Source organism: Lynx canadensis, chromosome B4, assembly GCF_007474595.2.
Source record: "Lynx canadensis isolate LIC74 chromosome B4, mLynCan4.pri.v2, whole genome shotgun sequence".
In the NCBI taxonomy this organism is placed as follows: Eukaryota; Metazoa; Chordata; class Mammalia; order Carnivora; family Felidae; genus Lynx; species Lynx canadensis.
The window spans coordinates 29,277,144-29,295,438 of NC_044309.1; the positions used below are offsets into that span (position 1 = coordinate 29,277,144).

The following is an 18,295-nucleotide window of genomic DNA, read 5'->3' on the forward strand; positions in this document are numbered from 1 at the left end:
TCATCACGTTTTCCTTATGTCCTCTCCTTTTCAATATCCTCAAGGAAAAACATAATTAGTAGGTGACTAACAGTCTGTATTATACTGGTATTCTACGTGTTTTACAGCACTGTTGTCATAATTTTTGATGATTTTAATATCCATGTAGAAGATCTTTCCAAATAATGTGGCCTCTTAGTTCACTGAATGATCATTCACTCTAATGATCTTATCTTCTATGTCAGCCACTAACCAACAAGATGATATCCTTTAGTCTTTGTCATAACCAATAACTGTTACTTTTCCATAATTTAAGTTTCAATCATCTTAATTTCTGGTCACTACCTCTTATCTTTCCCACTTAGTCTGTCTAATATTCTGACTCCAAAAGTCCTTCGATTCCATTGGGAACTATAATCCATTGGTCCTATTACATTTTACTGTCCCAAATACTTCTTCTATTCTTACTTACCTAGCTTAAATTCCATGTTCCCTTATTATTATTGTTCCCACACATAGGTACTTAACTCTCTTGCCCTGTCATGCTTTATTGATTTTATTTTGTTAAACTGCAACCCTGATCAAATCAATCCCTATATTTGTGGCTTCTAAATCTGAATAGAAGATGGTTCTCAAGCATGTGTATAGTCTCATATTTATGATTAGTAACTCTAGTTCATTCATTTTCCTGCTCTCCTGAATGACTAATTCAGTTTTCCCACTCTTCTATATGGGTATAGATCTTTACCATGACAAAAAAAATATATGAGCGGATGAGTATGTTTTAAAATGTGACATTGAATAAGCATATTCCTCATGGAGAACACTCTATGAGAATCCTAACTGTTTATAAGCATCTAGATTTGTTTGTCATAGGTTGTCTCTGATTTACAAATCACCACTCTACTATAAAAGATTCAGTCATTGTGACTTTTTTTTAAAGTCATTGTAACATTTTAATCTGTCACTATTTTTTCCTCAAAGTCTTCATTTGCTTATTGAGGCTGAAATACTATAGCTCTTGATAAGCTCTTGATACTTATATTCAGAAGTTATAATTAGCGTTAATTTTCTAACACAAAGAGATATTTATAAGGTATATACAGAATTGCTACCTTTTTTTGGCTGCTCATAAATTTCAGGAGTCTAAATCTGGGATGCTTGATTTTCTACAACTATGTAGAGGAGAATGAGAAGAGATGCATAGTTGGGTATGTCATTCATGGGCCACTCCCCAGAATGTACTCTCTTCCACTTTCTGGGAGAATTTGCTAGTATAGCATTTGGAGCACAATTTCTTGTCTTATATGTTTGAAGGGACATAAATTATAGACAAAAATTATTTTTAAAAACAAATGTACTAAAATATAGATGGGTATGCATATGGGTTCTGAAATTAAAAGTAACTTTGTTTTATTCTTTTCAAAAGGTTGGGGATGATCTGAATTCATTCTTGATATGTTGTTCACAATTTGCAGCTCAGTTAGAAGAAGCAGCTAAGGAAGAACGTCATGTATGTATTCTGCGTAAATTATTGAATCTAAAAAATCATTTATTGTTTTAATTTAAATTATTGGTACTGTTAATAAATTTTATACTAATACATTTTATATTTATTAAAAATTGCTATTAAAATAATTATAGTGATAAAATATTTTAAAGCTATGTTGGTTGTTTGAATTTGGATGTAATATCATGTAGCAATATTAGTCTAGATACAATGCCTTAATGAGTTACAAAAGGCATTAGAAAGTATTATTTTTTTTTTATTCTTAACATAGGCATTTAGATCTGTGAATTTTCCTTTAAGTACAGCATTGATAGAGTCATTGGTATTTTCATATATACAGATGAAAATATAGTATTAATAGTATTTTTAGTTTAGTGTTTTTAATAAGGTAAATTATATTACAAAGGCAATATGTCATAATTAATGAAAATTTTAAAAAAGACATGCATGAAGAAAACAAAAATTTGTTGTGGCCTGTTTACATAAGGATTTTTATGCTGAGTTAGTTTTCTTCTATTCTTAGTTTATTGAGGTTTTTTTTTTTTTTTTTAACCATCAAGGAGTTGAATTTTATCAAAACCTTTTCTTGAATCTATTGAGATGATCATGTGGTTCTTGTCCTTCATTTGTTTATGTGGTGTATTACATTGTTTCATGTTATTACAAATAGTGAGCCAGGCTTATGTTCCAGACATAAATCCTACTTGGTTTTACCTTTTAATTTGCTTTTGAATTCTGTTTGCTAGTATTTTGTTTAAGATTTTTGCATCATTATTAATCAGGGATATTGGTCTGTAGTTTTCTTGTGTCTTTGTCTCGTTTTGATATCAGGATAATGCAGGCCTCATGGAATAGGTTTGGAGAATTCCTCCTTTTTGATTCTTTGGGAGAGTTTGAGAAGGGTTGGTGTTTTAAATGATAGAATGCCCCAGTGAAGCCGTCTCGTTCTGGATTTTTCCTTGTTGGGAGGTTTTTGATTACTGCTTCAGTTTCCTCACTAGTTATAGATCTGTTCAGATTTTTTAATTTTTTCATGGTTTGGCCTCAGTAGGTTATATGTTTCTAGGAATTTATCCATTTCTTCTAGGTTATCCAATATTTTGGCATATAATTGTGTATAGTAGTCTTTTATGATCTTTTGTCTTTGAGCAAAGTGGACATCATTGTAATATATCCTCTTTCATTTCTAATTTTAATTATTTGAATATTCTCTTTTTTTCATAATCTAGCTAAAGCTTGTTACTTTTGTTAATCTTTTTTTTTTATTTTTTAAGTTTATTTATTTTGAGAGAGAGGGAGAGAGACAGACAGACAATGTGAGCAGGGGAGGGGCAGAGAGAGAAACCCAAGCAGGCTCCACATTGTCAGGCAGAGGCTGATGTGCTTGAATTCACGAACTATGAGATCATGACCTAAGCTGAAATCAAGAATCAGAGGCTTAATTGACTGAGCCACCCAGGTGTCCCCTTGTTAATCTTTTTAAAAACAACTCTTGGTATCATTTTTGTTTCCTATCTCTATTTCATTTGTCTCTGCTCTAATATTTATTATTTCCTTTCTTTTGCAAACTCTGGCTTTAAACAAATTTTTTTTTGTTCCTTTAGATAAAAGATTATTGTTTGTGATCTTTTTATTTATTTAATTTATTTTTTGAATACTTATTTATTTTTGAGAGAGAGAAAGAGAGAGAGACAGAGAGAAGGGAATAGAGAATCCCAAGCAGTCTCAGCACTGTTAGTGCAAAGTCTGATGTAGGGCTTCACCTCAGGAACCATGAAATCATGACCTGAGTTGAAATAAAAAGTTGGATGCTTAACCAACTGAACAACCCAAGTGTCTCAGTTTGTGATCTTTTTAAATGTAAACACTTACCACCATAAACTTTTAGTACTGATTTTTCCCAAATCTCATAGTTTTGGTATTTTATGTTTTGTTTTCATTTATCTTCAGATATTTTCTAAATTCCATTATGATTTTTTCTTTGATCCATGGATTGTTCAAGAGCATGTTTAATTTTCACATATTTGTGGATTTTTTTGTTTTCTTTCTACTATTGATTTCTAATTTTATACCATTGTGTTTAAAAAGATGCTTTGTGTGATTTTGATCTTAAAATTTGTTAAAACTTGTTTTGTGTCCTTAACATGTAGTCTGTCTTGGAGAATGTTCCATGAGTGCTTGAGAAGAACATGTATTTTGCTGTCGTTAGGTGGAGTGTTCTGTATATGTTTGTTATGTATATCTATTTTACAGTATTGTTTAGTCCTTCATTTCTTAAAATTTTTTTTTATGTTTATTCATTTTTGAAAGACAGAGAGAGAGCACAAGCAGGGGTGGGGCGTAGAGAGAGAGGGACACAGAATCTGAAGCAGGCTTCAGGCTCTGAGGTATCAGCACAGAGCCTAACGCGGAGCTTGAACTCACGAACCACGAGATCATGACCTGAGCTGAAGTCAGATGCTCAACCAACTGAGCCACCCAGGCGCCTCTAGTCCTTCATTTCTTATTGATACTCTGTCTGATTGTTCTTGCCATAACTGAAAGTGGGGATATTGAAATGTCCTAATATTATTGTGTTGCTGTCTGTTTCTCCCTTTAGTTCTGTTAGTGTTTGCTTCACATATTTGGGTGCTTTAATATTAGGTGCATATATATTTATAATTGTTATATATTTCTAGTGAACTGGCCCTTTTATCATTATATATATCTTTATTTTTTCTTTATTTTTTGACAGTTTTGTCTTAATCTCTATTTTGTCTAAGAATGGGCACCCTTGCTCTCTTTAAGTTCCTGTTTCTATGGAATATCTTCTTCTGGCCTTTTACTTTGAGCCTGTGTGAGTTCTAAGATTTAAAGACAGCCTCTTAGGGGCAGCATATAGTACTTGTAGGAGATGCTTACTATTGCCATTTTGTTTATGCTTTCTGTTTGGTAGCTTTTGGTTCCTCTTTTTCTCTCTTGGTATCTTCTTTTGTGTTTTGTTGATTTTTTTGTAGTGATGTATTTTGATTCCCTTCTTGTTTCCCCTTGTTTATATTCTATAGTTATTTACTTTGTGGTTACCATTGCAATTATATAAAACTTATTAAAGTTACAACAATCTATTTTAAACAGATAACAACTTCAATTACATATAAAAACTCTACTATTTACATCCCTGCCTCTCCTACTTTATGTTATTCATGACATAAATTACCTCTTTTTACATTGTATGCCCATTAACTTAAGTTTATAATTAGTTTTCATCTTAAAAAATTCTGTACCAAATTTATAAGTGATTTATTTGCCTGCTTAAGAATACTACAGGATATTTGTTGATACGTTTATATTTGTAAGGGAATTTTATATTTTTGTATGGTTTTGTGTTGATGTTTATTGTTATTTCTCTTCAACTTTTAGGACTCCTTCAGGGTTTCTTATAAGGAAGGTCTAGTGGTAATGAATTCTTTTCAGCAGTTCTTTTTATCTGGGAAAGTCCTGATTTCTCCCTTATATTTGAAGAATAGTTTTGCAAGATATAGTATTTTTGTTTGGCAGTTTTCTTTCAGTGCTCCCTAATAGCCCATAATCTTAATGGTTAAAAATTTGCTGATGATCTGGTATAAACTTTCTTATATGTAATGTGTTCTATTTTTCTTGCTGTTGACAAGATTCTATCTCTGTGACTTTTGACAGTTTAGTATGATGTATCGCAGTGTAGATTTCTTTTGAAATTTTCCTAATTGGAGATCTTTTTTTTTTTTAATTTTTTTTTCAACGTTTTATTTATTTTTGGGACAGAGAGAGACAGAGCATGAACGGGGGAGGGGCAGACAGAGAGGGAGACACAGAATCGGAAACAGGCTCCAGGCTCTGAGCCATCAGCCCAGAGCCCGACGTGGGGCTCGAACTCACGGACCGCGAGATCGTGACCTGGCTGAAGTCGGACGCTTAACCGACTGCGCCACCCAGGCGCCCCTCCTAATTGGAGATCTTTAAGCTATTTGAATTTGTATGTCTATTTTCTTTTCAGATTTGGGAAATTTTTATCATTTCTTCAAGTAAGTTCCATGCCTGTTTCTTTTTTCTTCCTCCTTCAGTTCCCGTGATTCATATTTTGTACCATTCCATGGTATCCCATATGTCCTTTAGGCTGTCTTTATTTTTCTTGATTCTTTTCTTTTTTTTTCCTTTTCTGTCTTGATTATTTTGAAGATCTTGTCTTCTAGTTTTCTGATTCTTTCTTCTAATTGGTCAAGTCAGCTGTTGCATTCCTGTAATGGATTTTTCAATTCAATTATCATATTCTTTAGTTCCAGAATTTCTGTGTGGTTTTTCTTCATAGTTTTTATTTTTTTTCTTGATATTCTCATGTTTATGTATGGTTTTTCTCATTTCCTTTGGTTGTCTTGTGCTCTCTTTTAGCTCATTAAGTATCTTCATGATGACAGTTTTGAATTCTTCGTAATTCATACATTTCTGTTTCTTTAAAGTTAGTTTCTGGAGGGGCACCTAGGTGGCTCAGTTGGTTGAGCATCTCACTTTGGCTTAGGTCATGATCTCATGGTCTGTGGGTTTGGGCCCCATGTAGGGCTCTGTGCTGACAGCTCAGAACCTGGAGCCTGCTTTGGATTCTCTGTCTCCCTCTCTCTTTGCCCCTCCCCCATTTGTGCTCTTTCTGTCTCTCAAAAATAAATAAAATTTAAAAAAAAAGATTAGTTTGTGGAGATTTAATTTGTTTTTTTGAATGTGCCATGGTTCCCTCTTTCTATGTCTTGTTACTTTTTGTTGTTAGAATTTTGGCATCTCTTCCAGACTTTGTGGTCTGATTTCCTATAGGGAAGACTTTCTCCATTCAGCCTGCCTAGATACTTGAGGCTTCTTAGGCCCTTTTTGGGTAGGCATTCCCTCTGGGTTTATGTGTGTAATTTTTTGAGGCAGGTACTCCCAGTGGTGCTGTTATAAATTTCAGTAAGGAACTCCACCTAGTGTCTATTTTTGGTACTGCAATCTCTGGTGCTTCATGTACTCTGGTGAATGGTTGATGGTCTTAGTTCTCAGAGATTCTGGCACCCTATTGCTGTCAATACTTGGATAGAGGCAAGAGGGAAACTGGCCATTTGGGCAACCTCCTGGCTCCCAAATCAGAGTGTTGAATATGTGTTCTACTCCTTTCCATCCCCAAGGGGAAGACAAGAGTTGGGGATTTCTTCCCAATTGTGCTACAGTGTCAGGATAGGGAGAGGCTCTGGCAAGTTAATGTTGAGAGTATAAGTTTTTTTTTTTTTAAGTGGTGTTTGATGTTGATGTGGTTGGTCTTGTCTTTGCCTAAGGTACAGGAAACGTTAAAGTTTAACTGGTTTTTGGATTTCTCAGAGGCATTTGGTTTGTTTGATGTAAAATCCCTGTCTTTGTGGGGGAAGGAGGGTTTCAGGCTTCATATTCACTATCTTGCTGACAAAGTCTTATTTCTTTAATGAGGAATGGTATTAAAAATGCCCAGTGATTCTGGAGTGTCTTTGCTTTTATGCTGTTTCAGCAGACAGAACTAGGAAATGTATACAGGTATGCACACATACCATATACATAGTTCACGTGCTCATATTTCTACATAAAAATAAAGTGCACATGTACATACACACACACACACACACACACACACACACACACACATGAACAGACACATTTAGAAATCTCAAAATCTCAGAGACACCTTTAATTCTAGTCTCTCATCTCAGGGCTTGTTCTTGCCTTCCTCAATTTCATATGTATACTCCTTCTTTCCATAGTGAGAATCCTAACTCTTAACATCAACACATTTATTCTTTTGCTCAACCCTATAATACTTACAAGATTGTTTAAGGATTTCTTGTTATATCACTATAAAAACAAATCTACTAAAGAGATTTCATGATTTCTTTTATACTATCCCCCTACCTCATCCCTTGGCAGTACTCTTTCCCAAGACTGAGTATAAGGTGTATGTTAAATTCTGTATTCATAAGTTACTTGGATTAGTTCTTTTTTCTTTTTCCTTTACTAGTTTTACCTATTTGAAGGCAAAAACTCTAACTCAAAAATATATGTATATACCCTCATGTTCATGGCAGCATTATTTACAACAGCTAAGATATAGAAGCAACCCAATGTATATCAATAGATGAATAGATAAAGAAGATGTGGTATCTATATGCAATGGGAGATTACTCAGCCATAAAAAGAATGAGACCTTGCCATTTGTGACAACATGAATGGACTTTGAGTGTGTTATGCTAAGTGAAATAAGTTAGAGAAAGACAAATGCCATATGATTTCACTTATATGTGGAATCTAGAGAACAAAACAAATCAACAAACAAAGAAAAAACAGAAACAGCCATAAATATGGAGAACAAACAGGTGGCTGCTAGAGATGATGGGAGTAGACAAAAAGGAGTAAAGGGGAGTGGGAGTTTCCAGCTTTAAGTTATGTAATGAATAAGTCAGAGGGATGAAAGTTAAAGCATAGGAAATGGTACTGTAATCATGTTGTATGGTGACAGATGATAGCTACACTTGTGGTGAACATAGCATAATATATAAAGTTGTCAAATCACTATGTTGTATGTCTGAAACTAATGTAACATGTGTCAATTATACTTCAATAAAAACAGAAATACTATGAGATGTTTTTTTGGAGAGAGAAAAATAATCCAGAGGAAAGGTCTGAGTAACAAGTAGAGCAACCTACATGATAAATGTAGTAAATGTTGAATAAGTGTATATATGTATATGCATGTAATATAAATATATATTAATAATCAAATCTTAGATTTGATTAGAAATATGGTAGAATAGAAAATATGATAGAATAAAAATGCATGATAATTAGAAAATATGATAGAATAAAAATGCATGATAATTATCACGTACATCAGGAGAGAACTTAGACTTGGAATTAATTGCAATTGAAATATAATCTAAGGTCCTTGTTTGGGAGAATAGTAATGACTTTAATAAGTTAGGTATTCCTATTAAAATTTCTTTTTAAAAAATATATGTTATGTGTCGAATTTTTATCCTAGTAGAGGAAAATTGAATGACAAAAAAAATCCAAAAGATTCTAAAAAAAGAGAGAAAAAAATAATTAGAAAGTAGATAATGGAAATAAATCTAAATATGTCAGTAAATATACCAATTAAAGGAAAAAAATTTGGTTAAAAATGAATTTAAACTATATGTTTACTAGAAATGTATTAAAGCATAAAAATACAGAAGGGTTGGGGCACCTGGGTGGCTCAGTTGGTTAAGTGTCTGACTTCGGCTCAGGTCACGATCTTACAGTCTGTGAGTTCGAGCCCCATGTTGTGCTCTGTGCTGATAGCTCAGAGCCTGGAGCCTGCTTCAGATGCTGTGTCTCCCTCTCTCTCTGCTCCTTCCCCACTCATGCTCTGTCTCAAGAATAAATAAAAACATTTAAAAAAAATTTAAAAAAAATACAGAAGGGTTGAAAGTGAAGAATTAAAGAACAGAATACTTAGGGAAAGGTTTAACCAAGGATATGAGATATCTGTACACTAAGAACTATAAGATATTGATGAAAAAAATTGAAGAAAGAAATAAATGGGGATATATTTGGTGTTCATGGATTGGAAGAATAATATTGTTAAAATGTCCATGCTACTCCAAACAGCCTGCAGATTCGGTGCAACCCATATTAAGATTCCAATGATATTTTCTCACAGAAATAGAAAAAAAACCTAAAATTTGTAAGAAGTGACAAAAGACCCCAAACAGCCAAAGCAATCTTGAGAATAAGAACAAAGCTGGAGGCATCAGTCTTCTATTTCGAACTATATTACAAAGCTATAGTTATCAAAATGGCATGGCATTGGCATAAAAGCACGTAGATTGATGGGAAAGAATAGAGAGCCCAGAAATAAACCCATACATATATGGTCAATTAATATATGACACAGGAACCAGGAATATACAGTGGAGAAAGGATAGTCTCTTCAATAAATGGTTTTGGGAAAACTGGACCCTTGTCTTACACCATGCACAAAAATCAACTCAATATGGATTAAAGACTTGAATGTAAGACTTAAAACAATAAAGCTCCCAGATGAAAACTTGGGATAAGCTCCTTGAAGTCAGTCAGTCTTGGCAATGATTCTTTTGCATGTGATATCAAAAACAAAGGTAACAAAGCAAAAGTAAACAAATAAGACTGTATCAAACTGAAAATCTTCTGCACAGTGAAGGAAACCATCAACAAAATGAAAAGACAACCTAAAGAATGGGTGAAAATGTTTGTAAAGCACATATCTGATAAAGTGTTAATATCCAAAGTATATATAGAACTCCTATATATATTGGGGGGAAAACCCAAACAGTCCAATTAGAAAATGGGCAGGGGAACATTTTTTCCAAAGAAGACATTCAAATGGTCAATATGTACATGGAAAAGTGCTCAACATCACTAATCATTACGGTGTATGTGTGTATGTATATATATATGTGTATATATATATGTGTGTGTGTGTGTGTGTGTATTTTTTCCTGTTCTTTTTATTTCTCATTTCTTCTCTAGTCTGGTTATTCTGGTTGTTGGTTTGTTTAGGCAGACATATTTATTCTCTTTTGTGTCTCCTCCTTTATTTTCCTCTCTCTCTCTCTGGAGTAAGCCATATAGTTTCTCTGCCTGGTCAGTTTTCTTTTCTTTTTCCCTGCCCCTGTCATTTCTCTCTTTGTAAGGGATAAGGCTTCTTCCACCACCAGCTCCTCCTTTTTTTAGTTTTTTTTTTTTCCCAGGATTACTTCAATGAACAAATCAAAGCACACCTGATGGAAGGTCCAAACCACCACTATGAGTAAGGAGATAAAGCAACCAGAGTCAAAACAACAGAGAGCACATAACACACTCCAAAAACATCTCCTGAAGGGTCAGGGCCTAGACAGCATATGACCCCTTTTTAATATAGTTGCTCACAGGTGCAGGACACAAAACAAGCTATTAAAACACATAAGGGAGAAAAAATTAGCCAAAATGATGAAACAGAAGCATTATTCTCAAAAGAAATTCCAGGAAGAAATGACAGCTAAAGAATTTCTCAAAATAGATATAAACAATATATCTGATCAAGAATTTAGAATAATACTTATAAGATTAATCACTGGGCTTGAGAAAAGCATAGAAGACAGTAGAGAATCTATTGCTGCAGAGATCAAGGAACTAAAAAATAGTCATGACAAATTAAGAAATGTTGTAAATGAGGTGCAAAATAAACTAGATGCAGTGACAGGATAGAAGAGGCGAGGCAGAGGGGAGAATAAGTGAAATAGAAGATAAAATTATGGAAAATGATGAAGTTGAGAAAAAGAGAGATAAAAAAATACTGGACCATGGGGGGAGAATTAGAGAACTAAGTGATTCAATGAAATGTAATAATATCCATATCATAGGAGTTCCAGAAGAAGAAGAAGAAGAAGAGAGAGAGAAAGGGGCAGAAAGTTTACTTGAACAAATTATAGCTGAGAACTTCCCTAATCGGGAAGGAACAGACATCCAAATCCAGGAGGCACAGAGAACTCCCTTCAGATATAACAGGACTAGGTCTTCTCCATGGCATATCATAGTGAAACTGACAAAATACAAAGATAAAGAGAGAATTCTGAAAGCATGTAGGGACAAATGGGCCTTAACCTACAAGGGTAAATACATAAGGATAGTAGCAGACCTATCCACTGAAACTTCGCAGGCCAGAAGGGAGTAGCAGGAAATATTCAATGTGTTGAATAGGAAAAGTATGCACTCAAGAATCCTTTATCCAGCAAGGCTGTCATTCAGAATAGAAGGAGAGATAATGGCTTTCCCAGACAGACAATAATTGAAGGAGTTTATCATCACTAAACCAGCCCTGCAAGAGTTCCTAGGGAGGACTCAGTGAGTGGAATGTTGTAAAGACTACAAAGGACCAGAGACATCACCACAAGCATGCAACCTAGAGATAACACAGTGGCACTAAACCCATATCTTTCAGTAATAACACTGAATGTAAATGGATTAAATGCTCTAATCAAAAGACATAGGGTATCTATGTGGCTCAGTCAGTTAAGTGTTTACTTTGGTTCTGGTCATGATCTCATGGGTTCATGAGTTTGAGCCCCACGTTGGGCTCTGTTCTGACAGCTCAGAGCCTAGAGTCTGCTTCAGATTCTGTCTCCCACTCTCTCTGTCCCTCCCCTGTTCACACATCAACACTCTGTTTCTCAAGAATTAATAAAGATAAAAAAAATTAAAAAAACAGGGTATCAGAATGGATAAAAATCCAAGATCCATCTACATGCTGTCTACAAGAGACCGATTTTAGACCTGAGGACACCTTCAGATTGAAAGCAAGGGGATGGAGAATAATCTATCATGCTACTGGAAGTCAAAAGAAAGCTGGAGTAGCCATATTTATATCAGACAAACTAGATTTTAAACTAAAGGTTGTAACCAGAGATGAAGAAGGGCCTTATATCATAATTACGGGGTCTATCCATCAAAAAGAGTTAACAATTATAAATGTTTATGCACCCAATTTGGAGGAACCCAAGTATATAAATCAATCACAAACAATCTTATTGATAAGAATATGGTAATTGCAGTTGACTTTAATACTCCACTTAAAGCAATGGACAGATCATTTAGGCAGAAAATCAATGAAGAAACAATGGCCCTGAATGATACACTGGACCAGATGGACTTGACAATATATTTAGGACTTTTCACCCAAAAGCAGCAGAATACACATTCTTCTCGAGTGCACATGGAACATTCTCCAAGATAGATCACATACTGGGTCACAAAACAAACCTCAGTAAATACAACAGAATTGAGATCATACCATGCATATTTTCAGATACAGTGCTATGAAATTTGAAAACCAGAAGAAAAGTTTGGAAAACCTCCAAATGCATGGAGGTTAAAGAACATCCTACTAAAGAATGAATGTGTCAAACAGGCAATTAAAGAAGAAATCAAAAAATATATAGAAGCAGATGAAAATGAAAATACAACAGTCCAAACCCTTTGGGATGCAACAAAGGCAGTCCTAAGAGGAAAATACATTGCAATCCAGCCTATCTCAAGAAACAAGAAAAATCCCAAATACAAAATCTGGCAGCACACCTAAAGGAACTAGAAGCAGAGCAGCAAAGAAACCCCAATGCCAGCAGAAGAAGATAAATAATAAAGATCAGAGCAGAAATACACAATATAGAATCTAAAAAAACAGTAGAACAGATTGATGAATCCAAGAGCTGTTTTTTTTTGAAAAAATAAACAAAATTGATAACCCCCTAGCCAGCTTCTCAAAAAGAAAAGAGAGAGATCCCAAACAGATAAAATCATGAATGACAAAGGACAGATGACAACCAACAACACAGAAATACAAATAATTATTAGAATACTATGAAAGATTATATACCTATAAACTGGACAACCTGGAAGAAATGGACAAATTCCTAGACCCACACACACTACCGAAACTCAAACAGGAAGACAAAATTTGAACAGACCCTTAACCAGCAAAGAAATTGAATCAGTTATCAAAAATCTCCCGACAAATAAGAGCCCTGAGCCAGATGGCTTCCCGGAATTCTACCAGACATTTAAAGCAGAGTTAATACCTTTCCTTTTCAAGCTGTTCCAAAAAATAGAAATGGAAGGAAAGCTTCCAGACTCATTCTATGATTACCTTGATTCCCAAACCAGAGACTCCACTAAAAGAATTACAGGCCAATATCCCTGATGAACATGGATGCAAAAATTCTCAACAAGATACTAGCAAATCGTTTTCAACAGTATATTAAAAGAATTATTCACCACAATCAAATGGGATTCATTCCTGGGCTGCAGGGCTGGTTCAATATTTGCAAATCAATCAATGTGATACATCACATTAATAGAAGAAAGGATAAGAACCAAATGATCCTATCAATAGATGCAGAAAAAACATTTGACAAAATAAAACATCCTTTCTTTATAAAAACCCTCAAAAAGTTGGGATAGAAGGAACATACCTTAACATCATAAAATTCATGTATGAAAAGCCCACAGCTAACATCATCCTCAATGGGGAAAAACTGAGAGCTTTCTCCCAGAGATCAGGAACATGACAGGGATGTCCAGTCTCACCACTGTTGTTTAACATAGTGTTGGAAGTCCTAACCTCAGCAATCAGACAACAAATTGAAATAAAAGACATCCAAATTGGCAAAAAGAAGTCAAATTTTCACTTTTGGCAGATGACATGATGCTCTACATGGGGAACGCAAAAAACTCCATGAAAAATCTGCTAGGAGGCCCTCACCACACCAGGGACTATCCAAAATGACCAAGCGGAAGAATTCCCCTCAGAAGAATCTCCAGGAAATAACAACAGCTAATGAGCTGATCAAAAAGGATTTAAATAATATAACAGAAAGTGAATTTAGAATAATAGTCATAAAATTAATCGCTGGGCTGGAAAACAGCATACAGGACAGCAGAGAATCTCTTGCTACAGACATCAGGGGACTAAGGAACAGTCACGAGGAGCTGAAAAACGCTTTAAAGGAAATGGAAAACAAAATGCAAACCACCACGGCTCGGATGGAAGAGGCAGAGGAGAGAATAGGTGAACTAGAAGATAAAGTTATGGAAAAAGAGGAAGCTGAGAAAAAGAGAGATAAAAAAATCCAGGAGTATGAGGGGAAAATTAGAGAACTAAGTGATACACTAAAAAGAAATAATATACGCATAATTGGTATCCCAGAGGAGGAAGAGAGAGGGAAAGGTGCTGAAGGGGTACTTGAAGAAATAATAGCTGAGAACTTCCCTGAACTGGGGAAGGAAAAAGGCATTGAAATCCAAGAGGCACAGAGAACTCCCTTCAGACGTAACTTGAATCGATCTTCTGCACGACATATCATAGTGAAACTGGCAAAATACAAGGATAAAGAGAAAATTCTGAAAGCAGCAAGGGGTAAACGTGCCCTCACATATAAAGGGAGACCTATAAGACTCGTGACTGATCTCTCTTTTGAAACTTGGCAGGCCAGAAAGAATTGGCACGAGATTTTCAGGGTGCTAGACAGCAAAAATATGCAGCCGAGAATCCTTTATCCAGCAAGTCTGTCATTTAGAATAGAAGGAGAGATAAAGGTCTTCCCAAACAAACAAAAACTGAAGGAATTTGTCACCACTAAACCAGCCCTACAAGAGATCCTAAGGGGGACCCTGTGAGACAAAGTACCAGAGACATCACTACAAGCATAAAACATACAGACATCACAATGACTCTAAACCCGTATCTTTCTATAATAACACTGAATGTAAATGGATTAAATGCGCCAACCAAAAGACATAGGGTATCAGAATGGATAAAAAAACAAGACCCATCTATTTGCTGTCTACAAGAGACTCATTTTAGACCTGAGGACACCTTTAGATTCAGAGTGAGGGGATGGAGAACTATTTATCATGCTACTGGAAGCCAGAAGAAAGCTGGAGTAGCCATACTTATATCAGACAAACTAGACTTTAAATTAAAGGCTGTAACAAGAGATGAAGAAGGACATTATATAATAGTTACAGGGTCTATCCATCAGGAAGAGCTAACAATTATAAATGTCTATGCGCCGAATACCGGAGCCCCCAAATATATAAAACAATTACTCATAAACAGAAGCAACCTTATTGATAAGAATGTGGTAATTGCAGGGGACTTTAACACCCCACTTACAGAAATGGATAGATCATCTAGACACACGGTCAATAAAGAAACAAGGGCCCTGAATGAGACACTGGATCAGATGGACTTGACAGATATATTTAGAACTCTGCATCCCAAAGCAACAGAATATACTTTCTTCTCGAGTGCACATGGAACATTCTCCAAGATAGATCATATACTGGGTCACAAAACAGCCCTTCATAAGTTTACAAGAATTGAAATTATACCATGCATACTTTCAGACCACAATGCTATGAAGCTTGAAATCAACCACAGAAAAAAGTCTGGAAAACCTCCAAAAGCATGGAGGTTAAAGAACACCCTACTAACGAATGAGTGGGTCAACCAGGCAATTAGAGAAGAAATCAAAAAATATATGGAAACAAACGAAAATGAAAATACAACAATCCAAACGCTTTGGGACGCAGCGAAGGCAGTCCTGAGAGGAAAATACATTGCAATCCAGGCCTATCTCAAGAAACAAGAAAAATCCCAAATACAAAATCTAACAGCACACCTAAAGGAAATAGAAGCAGAACAGCAAAGGCAGCCTAAACCCAGCAGAAGAAGAGAAATAATAAAGATCAGAGCAGAAATAAACAATATAGAATCTAAAAAAACTGTAGAGCAGATCAACGAAACCAAGAGTTGGTTTTTTGAAAAAATAAACAAAATTGACAAACCTCTAGCCAGGCTTCTCAAAAAGAAAAGGGAGATGACCCAAATAGATAAAATCATGAATGAAAATGGAATGATTACAACCAATCCCTCAGAGATACAAACAATTATCAGGGAATACTATGAAAAATTATATGCCAACAAATTGGACAACCTGGAAGAAATGGACAAATTCCTAAACACCCACACTCTTCCAAAACTCAATCAGGAGGAAATAGAAAGCTTGAACAGACCCATAACCAGCGAAGAAATTGAATCGGTTATCAAAAATCTCCCAACAAATAAGAGTCCAGGACCAGATGGCTTCCCAGGGGAGTTCTACCAGACGTTTAAAGCAGAGATAATACCTATCCTTCTCAAGCTATTCCAAGAAATAGAAAGGGAAGGAAAACTTCCAGACTCATTCTATGAAGCCAGTATTACTTTGATTCCTAAACCAGACAGAGACCCAGTAAAAAAAGAGAACTACAGGCCAATATCCCTGATGAATATGGATGCAAAAATTCTCAATAAGATACTAGCAAATCGAATTCAACAGCATATAAAAAGAATTATTCACCATGATCAAGTGGGATTCATTCCTGGGATGCAGGGCTGGTTCAACATTCGCAAATCAATCAACGTGATACATCACATTAACAAAAAAAAAGAGAAGAACCATATGATCCTGTCAATCGATGCAGAAAAGGCCTTTGACAAAATCCAGCACCCTTTCTTAATAAAAACCCTTGAGAAAGTCGGGATAGAAGGAACATACTTAAAGATCATAAAAGCCATTTATGAAAAGCCCACAGCTAACATCATCCTCAACGGGGAAAAACTGAGAGCTTTTTCCCTGAGATCAGGAACACAACAGGGATGCCCACTCTCACCGTTGTTGTTTAACATAGTGCTGGAAGTTCTAGCATCAGCAATCAGACAACAAAAGGAAATCAAAGGCATCAAAATTGGCAAAGATGAAGTCAAGCTTTCGCTTTTTGCAGATGACATGATATTATACATGGAAAATCCGATAGACTCCACCAAAAGTCTGCTAGAACTGATACATGAATTCAGCAAAGTTGCAGGATACAAAATCAATGTACAGAAATCAGTTGCATTCTTATACACTAACAATGAAGCAACAGAAAGACAAATAAAGAAACTGATCCCATTTACAATTGCACCAAGAAGCATAAAATACCTAGGAATAAATCTAACCAAAGATGTAAAGGATCTGTATGCTGAAAACTATAGAAAGCTTATGAAGGCAATTGAAGAAGATTTAAAGAAATGGAAAGACATTCCCTGCTCATGGATTGGAAAAATAAATATTGTCAAAATGTCAATACTACCCAAAGCTATCTACACATTCAATGCAATCCCAATCAAAATTGCACCAGCATTCTTCTCGAAACTAGAACAAGCAATCCTAAAATTCATATGGAACCACAAAAGGCCCCGAATAGCCAAAGGAATTTTGAAGAAGAAGACCAAAGCAGGAGGCATCACAATCCCAGACTTCAGCCTCTACTACAAAGCTGTCATCATCAAGACAGCATGGTATTGGCACAAAAACAGACACACAGACCAATGGAATAGAATAGAAACCCCAGAACTAGACCCACAAACATATGGCCAACTCATCTTTGACAAAGCAGGAAAGAACATCCAATGGAAAAAAGACAGCCTCTTTAACAAATGGTGCTGGGAGAACTGGACAGCAACATGCAGAAGGTTGAAACTAGACCACTTTCTCACACCATTTACAAAAATAAACTCAAAATGGATAAAGGACCTAAATGTGAGACAGGAAACCATCAGAACCTTAGAGGAGAAAGCAGGAAAAGACCTCTCTGACCTCAGCCGTAGCAATCTCTTACTCGACACATCCCCAAAGGCAAGGGAATTAAAAGCAAAAGTAAATTACTGGGACCTTATGAAGATAAAAAGCTTCTGCACAGCAAAGGAAACAACCAACAAAACTAAAAGGCAACCAACGGAATGGGAAAAGATATTTGCAAATGACATATCGGACAAAGGGCTAGTATCTAAAATCTATAAAGAGCTCACCAAACCCCACACACGAAAAACAAATAACCCAGTGAAGAAATGGGCAGAAAACATGAATAGACACTTCTCTAAAGAAGACATCCAGATGGCCAACAGGCACATGAAAAGATGTTCAGCGTCGCTCCTTATCAGGGAAATACAAATCAAAACCACACTCAGGTATCACCTCACGCCAGTCAGAGTGGCCAAAATGAACAAATCAGGAGACTATAGATGCTGGAGAGGATGTGGAGAAACGGGAACCCTCTTGCACTGTTGGTGGGAATGCAAATTGGTGCAGCCGCTCTGGAAAGCAGTGTGGAGGTTCCTCAGAAAATTAAAAATAGACCTACCCTATGACCCAGCAATAGCACTGC

General features: G+C 35.6%; 1 protein-coding gene across 1 annotated transcript in view; it reads left to right on the plus strand.

Moving 5' to 3' along the window:
* The window catches only part of CCDC7 (coiled-coil domain containing 7), a 149,520-nt gene that overhangs the window by 5,295 nt on the left and 125,930 nt on the right, over nt 1-18,295 (plus strand). Inside the window, exon 3 of the mRNA XM_032593856.1 lies at nt 1,409-1,492. Coding sequence (XP_032449747.1) covers nt 1,409-1,492 — 84 coding nt within the window. The remainder of the gene's footprint in view (nt 1-1,408; nt 1,493-18,295) is intronic.